This window comes from Lycorma delicatula, chromosome 5 (assembly GCF_047948215.1).
Source record: "Lycorma delicatula isolate Av1 chromosome 5, ASM4794821v1, whole genome shotgun sequence".
NCBI classification, from domain to species: Eukaryota; Metazoa; Arthropoda; class Insecta; order Hemiptera; family Fulgoridae; genus Lycorma; species Lycorma delicatula.
Window position 1 is genome coordinate 105,213,506 of NC_134459.1, and position 23,947 is coordinate 105,237,452.

A 23,947-nucleotide genomic window follows, 5' to 3' on the forward strand; every position below is an offset into this window, starting at 1 on the left:
CATGTCAAAGGCCATTAAGAAATCACTAATTCTGCCTCTTAATTAAGCCCCAAAAATTTCTGATTGACCTCATTTCAGCTGCATAGCTGAAATCCAAGCAAAATCTTTCACTAAGTGTAACTCGCAAATGAAGCATTTTAGGACATATGTTTATATGATTCCATTATTTTCACAGTAGAAAAGGTTCACAGGACAATAGAAAAGGTAGAAAAGTCACAGGACTTAAAAATAACAAAATTTTTAGATAGTATAACTTTTTGCCAAACTCGGAAAATTATTCCAATGTTATACAATATCTGTTTTAAAAATCTTTTGAAAAAAAATGCGAGCTGCATTCTCTAGCTGATAAATTAAGAAAAAATATAATGAAAATTTTTAAATGGTGATATAAACATTGTATTATGTGATCTTTTACTTTTTCTTTGAATTTTGATTTCTATCATGATCTAAGGTGTTCCAAACACAGCTTTACAACTTTGAGAGAAAACATATTAATTTATTAAAAGTATATTCCCATTATTTTAAAATTCTGAAATTTAGGTAATTCCAGGAAGGTGTTTTTACTTTCCCAAATCTAATAGTTGTATTGTAACATTCAAGTAATACCTGAAATCTCACCAGAGATACTATTTAATGTAAAGTAAGATGTAGATTGTAGAATGAAATGTCTATTGAGTAACGGTAGCCATACTGAATGATTTAACAATAAAATATAAATTGTTTTAATAATATTTTTATTTTGAATTTGCTAAACATGATGATCCAAGATGAAATTAGGGGAAAAATTATATATATATAAATACATACATACAGGTGATTCATGTAATGTTAGAGGAGCTTTCTAAGCTCATTTTACTTGCAAAAATAATAAAGAAAGTTCATATAGACATTAGCTCAGCAACATTAGCCAATTGCAGCTATCAAAAGATTTCGTTCTGTTTCTTGGGCACATAATGAAATAAAACCTTACCGAAATTCTAGGAATTTGTTTCTTAAAGAATTCCAAGTAAATTTTGGCGTTTAGACATCCTAGGAGAATGAATGGTCCCATTAATTGATAGTTAACTAGACCACACCGCACAGTGATGCTAATTCTGTGTTGGAAATTACATTCATGTTTGAATTGACTTCCAAACATGACACACTTTGCAAGTGTGTCCATTGCAAAGGTTATTGATGCTTTCCCGAACAGACTCAGCTTCCTGTAAATAAAATGAACCTGTGCAAACAATGATTCATATTCAACCAGCAGTTACAATATTGCAAACTAAGAGGATGATCTCTTTGTTGAAGATTTTGTATTTGTTGATTACATAAGGATGCAGCTTGTTGATACGAAATGTTCTCCACACTAAAGACTGGGAAATTGCAAACCTCTGGGAAAGGTATCACAGTAATAACAGCCAGACTGCATTGAATAGCCTCAATAATATCAGCATCATGATGGACAGAAATGTCGCAGTGAATACTAATGCTGGGAAGTGTATCTTGATGTGTATAGTATATGGAATGTTCGACTAATTGTTTTAGGATTTGGTACTTAGGAGAGTATTTTTGATATTCTGCAGCAGCAGAATATGTGTGCATTTCCATCACATACACCCCCAAGATAAATAACATATTGTTGTATCCTCAGTCATAAATAACATATTGTTGTAATCCTCAGTCATAAATAACAAAGGCATTGCTGCAGTATGACGTCAGTTAAAATAAACACACACTTATTAACTGCATTGTACTAGCAACAATTTGCAGCAGTAATGCAGAACATGCAATGCACTGTTGATATGATGTAAAATTTTTGGCCAGTTGATCCTGTTAACCAACTTACAAAATCATAAATTTTCAATTTGATAGTGAATTCGAGAAATATAGATAAAGTTTATTATTAAATAACATTAGTATACTGTGTTATTTTTATTTTATTGATTCTTTAATTTTATTTTTATCTTTAATACAATGGTATTCCTAGAATTTCAGTAAGATTTTATTTCACTGTCCAGAATTAAGGTGAAATCTTTTGCTTGCTGTAATTTGCTAACAGAGCATTTCTGGATCCACATTTATTATTTTCACTCGTAGAATCAGCTTAGAAAGTACCACTAACACTACATTAATATATATATATTTTACTTGTTTGGAATGAATATGAAATTTGGTTACTTTTGAACAGTGTAAAATAAATTTTAATTAGGACTACTTAATAAAAGTGCTCCTTAATAAAAAAGTATTAAGTTTTTTCTTATCTCAATACATAATGAATTCAGATCTACAGGCATTGTTTAAAATTAACTGTATTCCACTTCCATTCCAAAGAAGTAAGGTTGATAATAAGGCTATGTTGTTAGTGTCATATTTTTGATTTAATATAATTTATTTGTAATGAAACTTATGTTAATGAGCCAGACAGTTTTCCAGTTGCCAGTCCCATGATTTTTTTTTTTTAAACATGTAAAACATGTTTGTAAAAATAATTTGTGTTTAACTTATGTTAACTACACTATTGTAACCAGATATTGTTTAATTTCTTATTCGTGTATTGTATTTATTTAGAAGCATTCTCCTTTCTTTACTTCAGTGGTCATTCTTGATGCCTATTCCAGTTGATTGTTCACTCAACCGTGCATTCATTGGTGCAATTTCATGTGCAGTAAAAAACAAACACTTTGCAATTATTAGGAATATTATAATATTTTTATAAGACTGGGTTTCTTAAAGGAAATATTATTTCTAGTGTAAATGCAGTCAATGACATTATTGCTTGTAAATGCAGAATGAGTTACAACCTAGAAGCAAGCTAGTATTGATTTTGGCAGAAATTTATGTAATACTTATAATGTAATACTAGTTATCTAGTACTTCACAACAAAACCGTGGAAGAAGTGAAAGATAGTTTGCAAAAGAGGTTATGGTAACAGCACTATTGAAGATTACATTATGAGCTGAAGCCATCCAGCAAGTTGAGTTGGTTACGGGAATTAGAAAATTGGTGAACCCAGTGCAATGTTTTACTTTTAATTTAGTAAAGGAGTTTTGTCCAACAAGAAATTGTAAAAAAAAAACTTTTTTTTAAATTTCTTAGTTTATTTAAAAACAAATTATTATTTTTATTAAGTTTTTAATTCTCAGTTTTCTTAATATTGTGAAGGTATTTAGCACAACTTTTATTCTTAAAAGTTGTTTATTTACAGTGAACCAAGTGATTAATTTGTGGTAAATACATATTTTATAAACGGTCATTATTGAATAATTATGCTGTATTGCACAGTACTTCAAATTATTAATTAATGCTCAAGTTGTAGACCTACTGTGTTTCCTACTAGTTAATTATTTGCATTAAGTGAAATATAAATAAAAGACTCATTAACTAAAACTGGTTTTTTCAGACCTTTAAATTATAGACACTTAAACGAGTAGAGGTATTTTCTGGCTTCAGTAATGGCTTTCACCATTTATAAATACTGCTTTATTCATAAACTTTAACTTTTAGTATACAATTTTTTTTTTTTTGTAATATGATGAATGATAAAATATATACCAACATATTGGTATGTTGATGACATGTTGCTATTATATAGGAACATAAATATTATTGATAATTGTTAGTATATCCTTAATTGAAATGAGTTAAATAAAATAAACAACAAAATTAAAAACATGCCTAGTGTTAGAAAATACAAGGCTTGTTCTGAAAGTATCCAACTGCTGGCTGTAGAAAAATAGCTTACAATAGTGACTTCTAGCCCTAGTCTTCAAAGTAGTAGTCTTGTGACAACTCATTGGTGCTTCTGTTGCTGAAAACATTCTTCCTAGTCCTCTTGGCTGTCAAATTGAACCCTTTCAGCAGCATCTTCACCCTTGTTGTGATCAGAAATCAACAAAAGAGTGTAGTGTACTCTGAGGAATTCCATGGTTGTCCAAGAAATGATACATTTGATGTGACAAACTGACGAGTGCACATTATAGTAATGCAATTGCCACTTGCATGATTCCCGTAGGGTCCTTTACACCAAATTGTAATACAAAGATGACATAATACCACCTGGTAGTATTGTTTGTTGATAGTTCACTTTGTCTTTGAGTGATTTATGTTGGATGACTCCATTATTTATCAAAAACGTAGTGTCACTTTCACTCACCTTCTCACGTATCTTGCTTTTTTGGCCTTGTAGATGATGGTAACTTCTGTGTGACAATTGAACTTAGTTTCTGGCCCATACATGAGCACCCAAGATTCATTACCAGTTATCATGATCTAGCATCCTAGTATATATCCTGTTCAATGTGAAAACAAATCTCTTTCAGTTAGTCAAAGTATGACTGCTTTTGTGACCACTAATGTAAAATCATGTGTATATTTGCTGCTGCTAATGTCACTGTCATTTGCAATTTCTCAGACCATCTGTTGATGATTTTCCATTATCAAACTGTGCACATAATTACTGACATTTGGATTTTGGTTTGTTGATAGCTGCTGGTCACTTTCAACTGGTCACAATTCAGTAGTTTTGGAAATAGTTATATCTTTCTTTAATTTGTGTAACCCATATCTTCATTCTTAAAACCCTGTTTAATTTTACAAATTGGTTCACTTTGGGTATTATCAAACTTTTGGCAGAACTTCATGCAGTTATTTTGTCCATTATGTTCTGTCCATGCACAAAATAAAAATATATTAAGCGCTTGTAGAAAACACATGCAGTAGCTACTGCATTCTATGAGTTTACAAAAACATCACTTGTACATTAGGTGCTAATGCTGCATTGTACCAAAATGTTAAACACTTGCTTTCACATACGTAGAACAAAATACGAGATTTTTTTAACAGACCTGATACTTAATGATAACATGTATTAGCCAACAAACTAACAAAACAACATGTCAAACAACCCATAAGTATACAAAATAAATAGCCCTGACTAATAGAAAAATTACCTTGGCCAGACGACATAAAACATCCACTTTTACGAATAACACATACAACCACCGCTATGGACAACTAAATCAAAATTACCTTATCACGATATATTATATACATCCACACATACACAAATAAAGTTATCCTTCTTCTCAGCACATAACAAAATAACAGTCTCAATGTACAACTGAAATTTAGTAGCGTGCAATGAATTTATCCAATTTGTCAAAATTTACATTAAATGATTAAACACTACTCAAATCAAATATATTATTTAATTACATACTGAAGGGGTTTTTAACTGCTTCAATATGTGCATAATTCCCAACATTGCACATAGATGAAGGAGCTGTGTTGAAAAGAATTTCTGGAAGCTCAGTTTCCTTTTAAATGAAATGGGATTCAACAATTATTTTAAATATGTTATCACATTTTCTTATACTAAGTTTTAAAACTTAGTTTTTTCTGAAATAATAATTATCAATTTCTTTTCATTAAGAGAAGTTCCTAGAACAATATCTTGATAAAAAATATAGCTGGTTATTATATAGTATAAGCATCGTGAAAGTTTCGTATAAAATTGGTTAAGTCACTATATAATCTGAATAGATCAAAAAAATAACATGCTAATGAATAAAGTAAGAAAAACTGAATTGCTTGTCATAAGTAGCATCTGTTAATATATGGTATGTTGAAAAAAAAATTCAGTGTATATTGAGAATGTTTCATGTATGATGTGTACATAAAATCTGTGTTTTGTTTTGAAATTAATGTAAAGAACAGAATAGACAATTTGGCAGGTTACATTGTACTTTGTTAGGTCATTTACCCTGTTCACTGTTTAGGTCTGTATGTAGTTACTCTCATGCCATATCCAGTACTCAACAGCTAATACCTGTAACACATGCTCTTTGGTTTTTTTTTTATAATTGTTTTTGGAAAATACTTTATTATTTTTAAATCTAATATTTGTGGCTTATATGTATGTATACACTTATTTTATTTATCTAAAGGTGGGGATTAGTGTTTATTTATATATGCTTTTCATTTAAATTGATATTAACATATTAAATTTCTTTAACCATGACAATTTTCTTGAAGTTTTTTTATCAGGTAATAAATTTCATGTTCTGAACTTTATTGAAAAATAACCATTTCTTTTTTAATTTTATATTCATGATTTGTGTATGTATGGGTTTTTAAGTTCCTAATAGACATAAGGTTTAATCTATGTACTCATTTATATTAATTAATCTTTTAGTACTGATCTTAGTACATTACAGTATTTTATAGGTGTGAAAATTGCTTAACAGTTTCTTAAATACTGAATTTTTTAAGTATTGAGTGGTTGGCTGTTAAACATTTGGCACTTCACCAGTTTTTATTGGCATAATTTTCAAATACAGTGCCAGATGTTATCACCAGTTTTTTTTTGTTTACCATAAGAAGTATATTTTGCTAATTTTTTTACGTAACTGTGCTATTACATTGAAATTGTGGGATTTTTTTAAAAATCTAAACTTCAGTTGCATTGAATGGTAATATGAGTGAGTTTTTTTCAGTTTATTAAAGACTTACAGTCCAGTTTATTAATTACAGCCCAGTAATAATATTCATCTCCATTTTTGGTAGTATTTTAGTATTTGTCATTTGGTTTGTGAATAACTTTTAAACTAACAGCTGCATAATATATTGAATGTTCAGTATAAAAGCAGACCTACTGTTGGATCTGAATACTTTATTTACAAATATTTATATGTAGTAAGATGTACTTTATTTAAAAATGATGTTGATCTATTTTAATATCCTTATTAACATACTTTCTTTGTAATTTTTCATAGCTTTCCCTGAACTATTTTTTGCATTGTGTTCTTCATGGTAATCTGTCTTCGCAGAAAAAAACATTCATCTTAAAACTGCTCCAAGTTATTCTTATTGACTGATTTTTTTTTCCACAAAAACAGAAGTCTTTACTTTAAGACTAAGGAACTCATAATCAATCAATCATTACTACAGTTATAATTGTGTAAAGTTATCCTTTTTTACCAAAATAGGCTGCATTTCTTCTTAATCTTACAACTGCCCCAGCAAGTGCATTGGTTCTTGTAAATGATTCTTTAAGTAGCAAATATTAATAAATGAGGCCAGGGGATCAGGATAGCCATATAAATGTAAAAATAGTTATTTTCACCAAAACATAAGACCTAACATTCACTCACCCAGAGATATCATATGCTTCTTTATTACGTGGCCAGAGAGAATTCATCCTAATTCAAAAATATGACCCTGAAAAGTGATCATTATCCCCATTTGATGTTGATCTTGAATTCATGTATCTGCACTTATAAATTGTTACAGTTTGTATCCATCCTGGTAAGTGACTAGTATTGATTTCAGATTTTCTATACATATTTCAGCAAGGACTCTACTTCAACTCTGTTATAACAGCAGTTCTTTCGTGCAGTTATTGACAGGATTAATATTATTATTATTATTAATCAATTATTGACAAATATTATTATTATTTGACATCTAAAGATGAAGATTCTGTTGGTTGTACATTAATTGTTGATAGCAGGATGTACTTTTTGGCTTGCTTCCAATGTAAAGTGTTTATCATATAGAGATGTTTGTGATACAGTTCTAAACATTATTACTGTTTCAATAGATGATACAATATCAATAACTAATATTGATAATATCAGTACTATTATTGTATCAAAAGATATTGCTTTCATGGATCTCATAGTGCTCTGCAAGCATTGTCTGATAATTGCTCACATTTTGTTTGTGACATTCTGACTCACTATTTAAACATATTGATACAGGAAGTATTGTCTCTTTTGGTTGGATTGTGGGTTATTGTGAAACACCTAAATGCAAGACTGCATTTACAGCAAAGAAACCACAATTTCACATTGTATGTTACATCAGAATTAGTGAATGTAGCAAAAAAAATCATGAAAACTGGCAGGTCGAATGGAATGATAGTTTACAACAATCACCATTGTATTAGACGTAATGTTGCTTTGGCATAAGTAAATCTGAGAAAGTTGTTTTGTCTTGGTTCATAATAGAAACGCTTTTGACCCAAGGATTAGTAATGGTTTGCATAGAAACCTGATTGTCTATCTTATAAATGCTGTTCATTGTTTGCTTCTCATTTGTAAACTATAATTCTGTAAGGTGGTAACTGAACTTATTTTCTATTTTATTTTTGTGTCCTGGTGATGACACTGATATGATAAATACAGTCTTATTTGTGATACATAGCTGTTTAAATCGTAGATCAATTTTTTTGCCAAATTAAAATTTTAATTTTTTACCATTGTTTCTAATATTTTTGTATATAACTAGAAAATCTTCACACACTCATTATAATTTCTTGTTTATGTTTCTATTTATATTCAGTCTTCTTTTTAGTTTTTTTATGGTGTTCCTTTTCAGTTCTCAATTACTTTTACTTTTCATTAGTACCAAATCTGTTTTTATGTCAAATTTTATAAGAAATTAGTGGAATGTTATACTTTTTTTCTGAATAGAAAATTTCCGTGATTACTAATCATTAATCTCTATTTGATTGCTGGTCAATGATGATGTTATCTACCATTTGAAAATAATAGATAATTCTCTTTGCAGCTATGGATCAAATATAAATATGGTTAATTTTCTCTTAAGATTTGTGAGAAGATCTTGGAGCTGTTGCTTGAATGCTACTCTCTGTTAGGCAAAATCCAAAGAAGAAAAAAAAGCATGAACTTTTGACTTAATCTTTTAATTCAAAAAGCAGTCTGTGAAATTTAGCTTGTAAAATGTTTTAAAAATATATTTTAAAACTGATAATGCTGAATTAAATATTAAAAAAAAAGATCATATAATATAGCCAGAATACCAGCATCACATCAAGCCATCCTTGTTTAACTCATTAGCTTTCTTGTTGGTCAAGGTTAGAAAATAAAGAACCTTCTTTATATTTTTCCTTACTTTGTGAAAATCATAATGCAATTCCTGTATAATTTTACATTAAAACAAATTTTTATAATGTCTTCATAGAATTAAAATACCAGAATGGTGATATTTCTACACTAACATCAAAATACTGCATGGTTTTGTAATTTATTGAGTATTATTCACTTATGTAATTTTTGTTCTTTGGATGAGAATTTTTAGTTCATCATAGATTAGCTCAGATAGCTCATCATAGTTTATAATTTATGCCTTCCATAAAGATCTTTCAGATTGATAATGCTAATGATTGATAATTCCATAAAGATTGATAATGCTTGGTTTACTAATGAACTAAAAAGATTAAACATGCAATGTTTTGTATTCATATGTATAAAAGCTATGGGATTTAGTTATATGAATATAAGTGCATGAATTTAAAAAATAAATATTGTAATAAGTTTGTAAAATTTAAATATAATGCTAATACTACTAATATAGCCAGTATCAAATTCAAGGCTATTTATTTTATCATAATGAAATATTTAAACAGAAATGACAGTGCTGATAAAATCTCCACAATGAATAAAATTTTCTTTATAGATAATGTTAAGGATGTACGGAACTGTTTTTTAGTTTTAATCCTTCTCAATTAATATTCCAATTAAATTTGGATCCTATCCAGGTTTAGAGAATTTATGGCCTTAATAGTGAACATTTACATATCTTTGGCCTAAACTCCTTCATAGTAACTTGCTGCTTGGTATATTTCTTATATATTTGCCCATGGTAATTAATATATTAGTAAGATGAGCTATGGAAGATTGTTGTTTTAATTCATAAAAAGAGTAGAGCACAGGAAGTTAGCAATTTTAAGCCCACATCAATTATCCCCATTTTTTTCTAATATATGTGTTGAACAGATTTTACAGTAACTTGAGACTAATAATTTATTTTCTTAATCTCAATTTAAATTTAACTAGATGTAATATTACATGTGATGCTGTAACAGAATTTGTTAGTTTTTGTTTACTTTGTATCTTGAGAAAGTGCATACCGTTGTTAGCATACCATTTGGTATGAGAAAATTATTTGTAAGCATACTTTGGTTGGCTCTAATCAGTTAAAATTAACATTTAACCTTATCTTGGAAAAACATCTATTGATTATACTAGCAATGAATGTATCTGTAGGATTATTTATATTAATAAATCTCTTTTCTATGTTGATAAAATGGCAGTAAGATGTATATTTTCCTCATTTACAATTTCATCTGGTTTATAGGATTAATTAGCAGATATCATCCATTGATGAAGAAACTTTTTGACTGCAAAAGCAGGCAATTAGGTTAATTTGTATGAAATAAAGAGAACTAATCTATAAACATCTTTTCAAGGGATTAAATATGTTAGTATTAGGAATATGTGAATGTTAGAAGGTACACCATTTTTTTTATATAGTTTATTTTCATAATTGTACAAGAAGTACTAAAAAGCAACAAAGTACAATGCAGTTCATCTTTAAATAGGTTTATAATGTCAAAAAAAAAATCTGTAATAGCTTGTCAAATGATTCAGTTAGATTAAAATAATTTAAACAAAAAACCAGAATATATCTGTAATTGTCAATAATTATCAAATTATGTAAATATGTTTTGGTAGTTCTGTTGACAGCATTTTTCTTACAAACATTTATGTGCGTATTTCTTTATATATAATGACTCAGCAATAAATGTCCTATTTTTTAAGAATTTTTTATATTGGCATATGCAATTAAAATGGACATAGGTAACAGAGTTGGTCAAAAGTATGAAAACCTGTCAACAACTTTAAAACCATTCCAGATAGAATACTGTAACTTTCAGGATAAGGTATCAGTTAACTACTTTACCTTTTGATGAGAAATAGAATTTCAAACCGTTCTTGGGAGATGGCCGAGGGGTTGTAATTCAGATATTTTAAATGGTAACACCCTTTGTGTGATAATGATTTTAAAGGTTTCTTTAAGACAAGTAAAATGGTATAATTAGAAAGTTGGTAAATGTCTGTACCCAAAATGACAGCAGGATAAATTTTTGATTTTGAAAATAACTAAATTTAGTAAATTAAAATAATAAAATTAAAAAAAAAGGTATTAAACTGAAATAAATTAAAATTTAATCTAGTTTAAATAAAATTTATTTTAAAAGTTAAATTTGAATTTAAAAAAAATTAAAACAGTTTATTTTTTAACACAAAAAATTGTTTTTTTTTCTAATTTAAAATAAGTAAATAAATAAAAATATTGTCACCCCTAATCATGCTGATGAGCTAATTATTGATGGTCTCTTACCATTTTTGCAAAAATGAAGCTTACTTCATTCTTGTGTAATATTCTGTTCAGAATGTTTCATTACTACATTGTTAGTTTCCAATCAGAATTTATTGTGATCAGTTGGTTAACTGATTTTATCTGCCTTTATCACATTTGTAAGCCACTTGTGTTATTTACAACTTGTTTTCCTTTTTTGTAATTGATTTTTAAAGAATTAATTTCTATGCTACCTGCTGATATTGCTATTAGCATGGCCCTTAGTGAACGGGAGAGGGTCACATTTTCAATGATGAGGGGCTTTGGTGAGAAGATTATATATTGAAGTTTGTGAATTGTTCCATGAACATTTAACAATCATATTTCAAAAGGTACAGTCTCAAAAACCATCAGACAGTTTAAAAAACAGGGAGCATTAATAATAGGGGAAAACCAGGGAGGCCTAAATTTGTATCAAATAATAAAAAATCATTAGAAATTATAAAAGAATTTATTGAGAATCCTCATTCCTCCACTTAAATAGCAGCACGAGAACATAACATTAGCTAAAATTCAGTGGTTTGAACATTAAAAAGTGAAAATTTCAAACCCTTGAAAATTTATCTGGTGCAAGAGCTTAATGAAGATGACTACGATCAAAGGCTTGAGTTCTGCAAAATTGTGGTGAACAATATTTGAGCAGATCCTAATTTATTAAACAACATAGTTTTTAGTGATGAGGCCACTTTTTTTTTAAATGGCAATGTAAATTACCATAATTGTCGATACTGGACTGATATTAATCCATACTGGTATTGTAAAGCACATACCTAGTCAATGTAAATTTATATGGGCAGATATTGTTGATGGATGATTGATAGGGCCTATATTGATGGAAATTTAAACAGTAAAATATGAGGCTTTGCTTCTCAACCATATCATTCCTAATATTCAAAATGTTGTTAGTTCCAACTTCCAAAACATTTGGAAGTGAAATGAAATTTTAAATACATTTTTTCCTGGAAGATGGATTGGCTGAAGGGGTCAAATAGAATGGCCAGGGAGATTGAACTTTTCACCATTGGATTACTTTTTATGGGACTTCTTAAAAAATATTGTTTATCATAATAAACCCCAAGTTATTGAGGATTTTCAAATTAGAATTTGAAAATCAGCATAAAATTTCACTAGGGAATTGTTAAATAATGCAATATCATCCTTTTACATCCAACTGGCACAGTGTCAAACAACAGAAGGAGGACATTTTGAATATTTATTAAAATGAAATGTAAGTAAATAAGCAAATATTATACTCTATAAGAAAAATTGTTTAAATGAATTTATTCGATAATATCCATTTAATCAAAATTTTATATATTTATTTGCAATAAAAGTTCCTTAAATTATCAATGTAATTTGTTTCAGAATCTAAAATTTATCCTGCCAATTTTGAGTACAGACATCATACCAACTTTTTATTTTTACCATTTTTCTTGTCTTAACACACCTTTAAAATGAGACCTTTAAAATTGTATCACATAAAGAGTATATTACCATTTAAAATATTTGAGTTATAAACTCTTCCCTCCCCCTCCCCCCCAAAGAAGCAGTTGAAATTTTATTTCTTGCTAAAAGATAAAGTAGTTAGTTGACTTATACCTTATCCTGAAAGTTACAGTATTCTATCTGGAACAGTTTTAACATTTTTGAGGAGTTGCCATACTTTTGACTTGCACTGTATATACAAAAGTATTTTGCATACTATATTTAGAACCTATTATTTGATTAGTTAAGTTTTTTCTGTAAATTTACGTCTAAATCTTATTCAAAGTTATCTATAAAAATTTTCTATTTAACATAATACTTGTAGTTGTTATCTAATTAAAATTGCACCTAGTAAAGTATTAACAGTTTATTTCTAAATTAAGTTGAATTTGTTACCAAAAATTACACTTAACTGTATAACATCCCAATATACAAAATGTGTTATTATACTTTGATTGTTAATATATCCCAATCTGTCCTGATGGGTAGATTAATTATTCTTCCTCACCCTTTTCCTTATCTTTTGTTCCCATCATCCCCATTATTGATTCTGTGGTTACAGTTCTGAAATCTTGCATGATCCTTGGACCTTGATAATAAACCAGTTGTGAAGACAATTTTGTAACATTTTTTTTAATATAATTTATGAATTCTTTTTTCAAAATTTTAAGCTATGTCTTACTTGCTGTGGAATTCATGTTATATGGAAAAGTAAATAATATTAACTGAGTTCAAAAATTTGGCCATAGTTTTATCTTCTGTTCTTTTCTGTTCACTCCATGTGAAAAAAGCAACATTGGTTATATCCTTATTAACTTAGTTCTGACTTGAAAATCATTAATAATTATTTTTTAATAAAAGGAAAATATTCTAAGAAAGACAAAATATCTGAGAGGAGTTTTCCACCCCTAGCCTTGCTTAAGAAATAACTTCCTTATAAATTTAATAAATTTAATTTAGTTGTTGCCTTGATAATTGTATTTTAAAAAAAATTATGAGGTAGTTAAATGTGATGTCAAGATTTAGATAGGTTACATAGTTCAATATATTAACCCCTTTTTGACTACTTTTTGGAATGAGATGCCTCTCCTGCGTATTGGTGGTTTTTGCTGCCATGCAACTAATTGAAATAGTTGCCTTTTTATGTATTTACCATACCTCCTGGCTTTCATTTAAAAAGTCTGAAAATATGAGTATTATAAAGAAAGACCATATATAATTGCTCTATATTTTTACCATAATATTATTTCATAATAATGTAATAATATATTAATTCATTAATATACAGTGTTGTATTTAAGATAGTGAAGAGAATATTTCAGACCTACTGTAAACTAGTATTTTTATAACCATTTATAAACAATCCATTTGTCTTCTAGTAACACTCATTTATTTATAATCATTCTCATAATTTTCTAATGCATAGTTTAAGAAAGAATTTTGTTAATTTGTTTCTTTTTTTTTTTTTTTGTTATACAATTCATGAAATAAAGAACTACTGAATTTTCTTTATTGATTTATATTGAATGATTAGTTCAATTTTAGGTGTGTGATAATCAGATTTGTAAAGCATTTCTGTGATAAAATGTTTACATTAATGTGTTATTGTTTTATATTATTAATATGATATACATTTTGTATTATTCATTCTGCTAACTACATTCAATTTTGTTTAAAATTGTTTTTCTTTCCATTTTTATAGGTGGTTGTCGCTGTTGTCATGTACATACATTAAAAAGTAGTTACGATTTTCACCCGTCATGTACATATTATTACAGAATGCAGTGGAATAGGAAGAAAAGCTCACAGTCAAAAAATGAAGTCCATTGTAGCATAATTAAAAGTTCAAAGTTATTTTACAGTGAAAATAAAATCAATTTTTTATATGGTAGAAGTTTACAATTGTTTAATGTTCCTTTAATTAGTAGTTTTAATAGCAGTAGAAATTTTCATTTAACCGCTGTTTATTTTGGTGATGGTCCTAATAAACCATCATCTAAAATTGAAGAAACTGTACAGGCATTAAAAGAAAAAGCAAAAGAAAAAGAGTTTCCACAGGTCTCTTCTGCCCCCATAGTTGAGAAAAAACCAGATGTAGTTAAAACCAGCACATTTCAGATGATAAGGAAAAAAGTAGTAGACGAGTTAGTACATTATTACCATGGATTTAGGTTACTCTTTATTGATATAAACGTTTCAAGAAAGTTAGTGTGGCGTGTATTAAATGGGCATACCCTGAGGAGAAGAGAGAAAAAATTGGTGAGTAATTATCGTCTGTTAAAATTAAAAATGTCAAAATGCCTCTTGTTTTATATACTTAATTTTTATATTAAAACAATATACTGTTATTAGTTAGTATATTGTTTTTTCTTTGGTATGTTAGTCCTGAAATGTTAGTTATAACTCTTTATCCTAAAGTCTTTCGTGTCTGTTATAAATTGGTTCATCTTATAAAATTGCCTCAATCCCTTTATGCTTTTTTAATTTTATGTGTAGTATTAATTCTTAATACGCTTTCTATATCTCTGTACATCACATGCTTCTTAAACTCATATTTGTGATTTAAGGTACAGTTCCTCTGTTGATCAGGAAACTTTTGCATTGGTTTCTAGATAAGACAAACTTTCCCTAATAAGCTGGGCATGTTGCTAAAAATATTGTATTTATATTTATTTTTTTTTACTTAATTAATGTCAGACATTGATATTCAGTAGATATTTATTGTTATTATTAGATTATCATCAAGCTGTGCCTGGGAATATTAAACTGAAAAAATATATAAGCACTGTTATTATATATTTAACACATAGTTTTTTTACTATTTTGTGTACCTTATTTTACTGTTGTTTACATGATATTTTATAATTCTTAAAAACTTCAAACTAATTTTCTGAACAGTCATCATCACTGTGTAAATAAAAGCCTTTTGCTATTTTCATTCTTCCCTGTTTCATACAGATTTAATTGCTGGGGATCAGCTTCAAAATCCCAAAATGGATTATTCTTCACTATGAAAAAATAGGCTATTAGAATTGCAGCAACATTTCTAATTGTTTGCTATATGAAATATGCTTAGTAAGTAAACATAATGTTTTGAATTGTAAATTATTTGTAATACTCTTATTTGTTATATATTTTTGCATGAATTTACTTCTTTAAAAATAGGCCCAATGAAATTAAATTAAATTTTGCAGTTCATAATTATTAAACTGGAAGTAGTAACTTTTACCAAAAGGTATTCCTTCGTAATACAGAAAATAATGGCCCTTTTCAGAGAGGTTCTCTGTATTTTAATAAACTACCTCAGATATAAATATTAGAAAGAAAGAAATATTATTGCTGAAGGCATTATTAACCAATTTAGGTAAATAGTTATTAATTTCTTTTTAATTCATTTTAGTAAATGTACGTAGCATTATATGAACAGTGTGTTCAAAAAGAAATGAGAATTTTTGTTTTTTGGAAAGAATTTTATTTATTCGTCTACATTAATGTTATCCCCTTCAAATAGTCCCCATTAGATATTATTATACACTTATGGCAGTGCTTTTTCCAATCCCCGAAACACTTCTGGAATTTGATCTTTGGAATAGTGTTTAGCTGTTTTAGCTATTCGCTTTTAATCTCATCCATGCTTGTAAAATGACTGTTTAAGGTTCTCTTTATGTGGAATTAGAAGAAAGTCACATGGGGCCATGTCTGGCAAATATGGTGGCTGAGGTATCATTAAAGTGTTGTGTTTGGCTAAAACTTGAAGAACAAGCAATGAAGTGTAATCAGGTGCATTATCGTGGTGCAAAAGCCATGGATTGTTTCACCACAAATCCAGGCATTTTTTCGGATTGCTTCACGCAAACAGCGTTGAACATGTAGGTAATGCCCCTTATTGATCATTTGACCTTGTTACAAGAACTCATGATGAACTATGCCGTTAAAATCTAAGAACACAATGAGCATAACCTTCACATTCGATCGTACTTCTCAAGATTTTTTCGGTCTTGGTGATCCAGAATGCCTCCTCTGAGACAATTGAGCCTTAGTTTCAACATATCTGTAAACCCATGTTTCATCACCTGTTACAACATGTTTCAGTAGTTCTGCATCGTTGTTGACTTTATCTAGCGACTCCTAAGCAAGTTCCATTCGCCACTGTTTTTTTGAAATTCAACAATTTTGGTACAAATTTTGCTGTCACATGTTTCATACCCAAAACATCCAAAAAAATTTCATGGCATGAGCCACTTGATATCCTAACATCATCAGCAACTTCTCTAATTGTGATTCGGCGATCATTCATAATCATTTCTTTCTCTTTTTCCATGTTTTCATCGATTGCTGATGTGCTGGGGCGCTTGTCATCTTCAACGTCTTCACGACCTTCTTGGAAATGCTTACACCTCTCATAAACCCTTGCTTTACTCATAGCAGACTCACCAAAAGCAATATTTAACATTTTTAAAACATTGCTACACTTTATTATATTCTTATAGCAAAATTTAATACAAATTCTTTGATCCCATTACTTATACCAATAAAAAATGGCTGATTGTATCAAAACAGGTCTGCCTTTTGACAGCTGACAACAGACTAACATCCAATATGGCTAAATATGCACAGATATTTTTCAGACATGTTTACCAATACAACAACAAAAAAATCCCAAGAATCGGACTAATACAACCTGTGAAATTTCAAAATTCTCATTACTTTTTGAACACACCTTGTATTCAGGCATTCATTATACTTCCTTTTTCTTATTATTGATTTCCATTAATTTTGAATTTATTAATAACAGTTAGCTTTTAAATTAATTAGATTTTGGTTGTAATAATTGCTATTTTACTAACAATTGACACCTGATTTAAAATTGTGTATAATGTTCCAGTAAAAACTTATTTATTTTCTACTAATGTTTTCATGTAAAGAAATAGAAAATTAATTCCAACCAATGATTCTTGAGATAAATAGATTATAGCCTCATGTTTTAAAATCTGTGATTGCTACCACTTAAAGAAAAATTTTCTTTAAATTTCATCTTTGTGTTTGTTACCTTGAAAAAAACATTTTGTGAAGCTCAATAATGCTGTACTTTATTAGAAAGGTTAATTAATGGGATTTAAATCTGATTGGTATATTGGCATATAAAAGACTATAACTGCATTCAAGGATTTTCTCCTCCGTATAGATTGTTGCTTTATACAACTCTGGTTTTAACATAGCTTTTAAAAAAGAAATTTTGTGTTTTCTTAACCATGTTTGTTTGGATGAATTATCCCTACTTTGAGTCCCAGTTAGAATTACACAATTGTTTCTGAAAAATAAAAGCACTTTTTGGTTATTTTCAACTATTTACACTAAACCCCTTTAATTCATTCAGTAATAAACATTTTTCAAACATCTTAAAATATTTTTGCCAATTTTTTAAAACGTCTAAAATATGAACAGAAAAGATCTAAGCATATAAATAGTAAATTACTTAAAAGTTGTACCAGTTTTCAAGTTTCTAGCATAATAGATTAAATTTTTTTTTTTTGTTTTTAATTTAAATGTGGTATTTTTTAATTACAAAAATTACATATATATATGCATACATACATACATATACACAAGCTAAACCAGAAAACAGGAAATTTTTAAATAATTGTCTAGAACATTAAAAACTGTTTTTACAAGTTTTATTACTGAAAATTTAAACTACACTACATTCCATTAAGAGTTCACATACCACTTTTCATTTTTTTGGAAACACTGTCTAGTGGGTGGTGCCTGTCCTGTTGTATGCACTCCTTGAATTCAAGGACTAAAATCTTGATGTACAATTGTACATCTAGATTTTGCATGGCTCTTTGCAATACCTCTGCAGAAATCTCGTGAATTTCTTCTTAAATTCTTGTTTTAACTGCTGCATAATGTGCATTTTGTATGGGTGTAATTATAACTTCTTGTGGAGTATTTGTTGAATGGTTATTCAGCTGAGGTGCTAAATTGATGAGTATTTACAAGCAGGTTGTTGAGGGCTTCTTGTGAACAAAGCCCGAATACATTCAATATTCACTGGAATTCTTATTTTGAAGTTAAATCCATCTCAAAATTATTAACCCATGTTTTGACGTCATGGAACACGGATCATGACGTTCAAAAATTGTGGTGACACTGAAATTCTCTACAAGCAGCAGTTAAATTGTCACTGTTTTTTGTAATATGCCTCCATAGCAAATATGTTGTAAATTGTTCCACTGGTCCATTATTACTAAATGACAAGGTTGACCCTGCCTTAACACCATAGTTATGAAATGCTGTTACTGTTTCTTAGCTGCCGTTACGTGTTTAAAAAATTTCCTGGTCAATGTTGTGTGTATATATACACACAACAACACATATATATATGCTACATATATGTATATATATATATATATATATATATATATATATATATGTGTGTGTGTGTGTGTGTGTATGCGCACACATACATTCAATGACATAAAATGTAAATTTTTTCACATTATTAACATTCTTTTTTCACCTAAATTTATACAGAATTTGGTCTATTACTCAATTTCCTATAAAGTTATATCTAATAATTTTAAACTGGGTTATCTTAATTTGATTTTTTATTAAATAATAATATTCTTTATTATGAATGTTATAGGATATTATTTAATTATATTAAATATATTCATATTTAATTTGATTAATCATTCAATCACTCTATAAAGTAAAATTTATTATGCCTATTGTTCTTAGCAAAATTATCAAATATAAATTTTTCATATTTATATGAGATTATGTAAACAGTGTTGAGATACTATTTCATGTTTCTTTTTACTTTTTCATAATTTTATATTTAATTTTTTTTTTAATGTAAATAATTTATGCATTTATTAAGTAAACCTTTTATTTGTCTTAGTTTGGGCTAATCAGTTGTGTATTTTCCCAAAATAGATTAATAATGGTTTTCTAATATAATTCATTGCTTTAATGAAGGGTGCTGCTAATGATTGAATGAAAGCCTATCTGAATAAATATTCTAAATAAATCAAAATGATTACTTATCAGTATTACATTAGTAATCATCATATAATTACTTTGATTAAAAAAGGGAGGTTATAAATGTGTGAATGTATTTGTGATAGAATCTGATAGTTGAAATTTATATATATATATATATATATATATATATATATATATATGTTATCGATTTCTTTTATCGACTGTTTAAATATTTAAATTAAAATGTGTTTATTTTATTTATTATCACTCCAAATTAATCATCTAACTCCAGCTAAAGTCATGGAATTTTGATAAAGTAATTTTACTCAATGCTATTCAGACCATGTTAACACACTCATTATTAGTAAAGGTACATTATTAGTAAAGGTCATATGAACATTAAGCTTAAGCTGTGCTGGCGTGAGAAGTAATGAATTGATGATTTTATGTATATCATATTCTATTCTTCAACAATCTGTTACAACATGCTAAAATACTGATTTGCAATGATTTTCCTTTTTTATATTTATGCTGGCTGTGTTTTTCCTAAAAATTCTCAGAAGTATTATACAATTTGTTCAAACCAGTCTCCTGATGAAATTTTATGAACAGAACAAACCAAAAGCCCTGACTTTTGATTTGAGTGCGTTAGTAGATTATGTTGTATATTCTTGCTGTTTTAAATCTGTATATAATCGTTGTAAGTATTTTTGTTTTTTTGCAGTTGATTAGAACAGTTGGCGATATATTTCGATTGATTCCATTTTCTGTATTTATAATTGTACCATTTATGGAGATACTACTACCAGTATTCATAAAATTATTTCCAGGAATGCTACCCTCTACATTCCAAACGGCTACTGAAAAGGTAATGTAGTCTAAAAATATCAGATAAAAAGTTAACATGTATTATATTTTTTTCTTTTTAGGACTGTTAGCTCCCTTGTGATGTGGAGGACAATAAAACCTTTGTGATAGGTTTTAGAGCGAGTATGAACTGTAGATGCACAGGTGATGAATTGAAACAACTCCTTGTTGCTTATTGAATTGTTATTTATTTTGTTGTCATCTTGACAGTTTGATAACATATAACATATTAACACATATAATTGAACTTAATAACATATAAGTTTACAAATAAAATAAACATTCAACCAAACATTAGTATGCGCGTCCATCCGGACTTAATGTACAACATGACCGCTCTGGGTCAGATTCTAGCATTGAATGAATAGAATTCACTACATCATAATGACCACTCCTTGCGGTTTTATGATGTAGGACATCGTATGACCATAGCTTGCCGGAGAGCTCTGGCTCTCGCTAGGTAGCACACCCGATGGCAAAAGTGGAACCACAAGAAGGACCATGATTTAATATTATTCTTATTATAGTTTATTTTAAAAAATCTTTGACTACGCTTTCTTTTTGAAATTAGTGATGTTTTTAATATACTGTATAAGGAAACCAGTAATGATTCATTAGTTTCCTTTAGAATTATGTTTGCTCTAGGTTATGAAAACATAATTTAGTATGTGCAGGTTCCGGAATTTTTCCCTATTTTTAAATGAACCACTTGGCTGATCCTAATTATATGTTTTTCGTAAGGTGTTAGTTAAAAACGATGTTGAAAAATGGTCATTTATTGCCAACAATTAATAACATGACATTGAAGAGGTTATATTATATATGATAGAACCAGTTCAAAATTGTAGTTGAAAAAGTTAAAAGTAATTTTGAGATCTCATGTTTTATAGTAATGTTCCAACATGTTAATTAATAATTGATCACATTTTGCTTGATTTTGTGTAATGTAGTATTGCCATGTAAATTCAAGGTAGCAAGCAGAAATAGTGATGTTTTGATCAAAAGTGATTGAAATAGGCTAATAATTTTGATTTATTCAGTTAGTTAAATAGATATCTCAGTTTTTGTTATGTTGGGCTTTACTGTCTGGTCTGCATCATTTTTCACTTTTTGACCATATATATTTGTATGTGGTCTGCCAGGTAAATATCTGATTTTATGCTATAGCTGATAGAAGAATTCATTGTGGTCTACGGTAATGTTGTCCCCTTTGGAAGCCACATTCTTTTTCCAACAATACTTCCATTTTCGAAAGCAATCCTTGTGTTCTTTCTAAATAGCCAACAGCTGCTTCTTCATATTCTTTTGAATTTCCTCTACTTCATCAAATCTTTTCGCTTTTAGAACTTTTTCCAGAAGTTGCAAGGAGTCAGGTAGGGTTATATGGAGGCTAAAAAATTCCAAACTTCTGTATTTCATTAGAAATTTCTTGATAAATTGCAATAATAAATGAGTAAATGCATTGTGAACACCCAGCTGCCACATTTCCACAAATCAGCCTCTTCTTTCTCACTACATCATGTAATTACTTTAAAACTTCCAAGTAGTTCTCTTTGTTCATCATCTAACATGTGAAGATATTTGTGGTGAGCAACACCTTCCTGGTCAAAAAAAAAAAAATCTATGATCAGCTTTGATGTTGCTCCAACTTCAGCGCATTTCCTTGGTTTGTGATTCTTCAGGTTTTTCCTCTGAAGATGATACTTTTGTCTCAGGGTCGTAACTGTAAACCCATGCCTCATTCCCAGTAAAATAAACTTTTAGAACATTTAGGGATTGTTCAGATTGTTTTGAAATTGGCCTGGCCTAGTTCCACTCAGTAACTCTTTTGGTCTTCATCAGTAACTGTGAAATAGAGTTTGCAGCCATTTTTCAGCTCATCTCCAATTCTTGGCCCAAAATTACTAAAACTATAGCAATTGGAATTTCAAGGTCTTCTATCTCACTGTCAAACAATCATTTTCATTAATTAAAAGTTAACTTATTATATATCTTCAGAAGTTATTGTCATTGTGAACCTGTAAGAAAGAGAGTCGCTTTCAACTTTAGATATAATCTTGTTTAAATCTTTTATACCATCCTTTAATTTGTCTAACATTCATAGATTCATCAGCGTACTTTATACCATACCTACGTATCAGTGATATCATAGTGATGGTTTTTGACATTATGAAATATAAACATCAATGCTTACACTGCAGTGTATTGCTGTAGATTGTAAAACTTGATCAACATGCCATTTAGTGGGGGTATCGGGGGAGCCCAATGGACATTGTAAACACTGTCACACCTATATGACACTTCTATGTTCAAAGTTTCAAGTGCAAAGTCAGTTACTTTTCAGATATGAAATCATAGCATATCGTACAAATATATATATTTATAGAGTATCTGAATAAGTTGGAGAATGAGCAAATAATTTATTTATTAAGATACAAAAGCAGATTGTGTAAATTTAGTAACATTAAAACAAAGTTTTTTTTTTTACCTATAATCAAAGACATTCAATATGTACACCATTATTAATTCATAAAATATCCAATGAGTTCAAATGTGTTAAAAATCCTATCCTTTGTTATCAATATTTACTATACGAGTTTTATATATATATATTATCCTTGAAGAAACTTCATGGGAAAAAATCATATGGAGTTATAATCTGTAATTGAGGTGGCAGTGCCCCATCTTGTTGGAATATTATTTTAGGTAGTAACTCTTCAAGCCGGGAGTAAACAAATCCTTCTAACAAGTCCAGATAGATATTCCCATCGACTGCCATTTCTGCAAAGAAAAAAGGTCCATTTACATAATCGTGAAGCAGTCCACATCAAACATTAATTTCTGGGCTATCTTGAATACAATCAAGTGTAACATGAGGATCCTCTGATCCCCATATTCGAACATTCTTAGTATTCATTCTTCCAAACACATGAAATGTCTCATCTGAGATCATGATTTTCAAATGTTTCATTTCCATAGCAGATTCCTTTCTAGCAATGTGATCTTGTGTTGAAATATTTGTAATTTATAAGGACATAATTTTAATTGTTTCTTCAAAACATTGTGAATGATAGATGAAAAGATTTAATTCGCATGCTGCACTCCAAGTTGACTTCCCAGTGTTACAAACAAAATACTGAATGATCTCCTCCATCTTTTCATCTGATGTTATAGGCATACCTGCATCCTTCTCATGTCACTGCCAGTATCTTAGAGGGTGACTGTAAGTTATACAGTGGCATCTTGTGTTGATTTATTTTGTTTCAATAAACCACTCTATTGATTGTGCTTTCTTTGGTGGATTCATAGCGACTGATATAATATACAACTCCATACATAACCGTATATGCAAGCGCTATCTAATATTTTCAGAGGGAAACTTTATGAGTTACC

At 28.9% G+C, this 23,947-nt stretch overlaps 1 protein-coding gene across 2 annotated transcripts in view; it reads left to right on the plus strand.

The window, feature by feature from the left end:
- The window catches only part of LOC142325267 (mitochondrial proton/calcium exchanger protein-like), a 71,779-nt gene that overhangs the window by 15,448 nt on the left and 32,384 nt on the right, over window positions 1–23,947 (plus strand). For both annotated transcript variants that reach the window (XM_075366797.1, XM_075366798.1), the window contains exons 2-3: window positions 14,400–14,956; window positions 20,412–20,555. In XM_075366797.1, coding sequence (XP_075222912.1) covers window positions 14,400–14,956; window positions 20,412–20,555 — 701 coding nt within the window. The remainder of the gene's footprint in view (window positions 1–14,399; window positions 14,957–20,411; window positions 20,556–23,947) is intronic.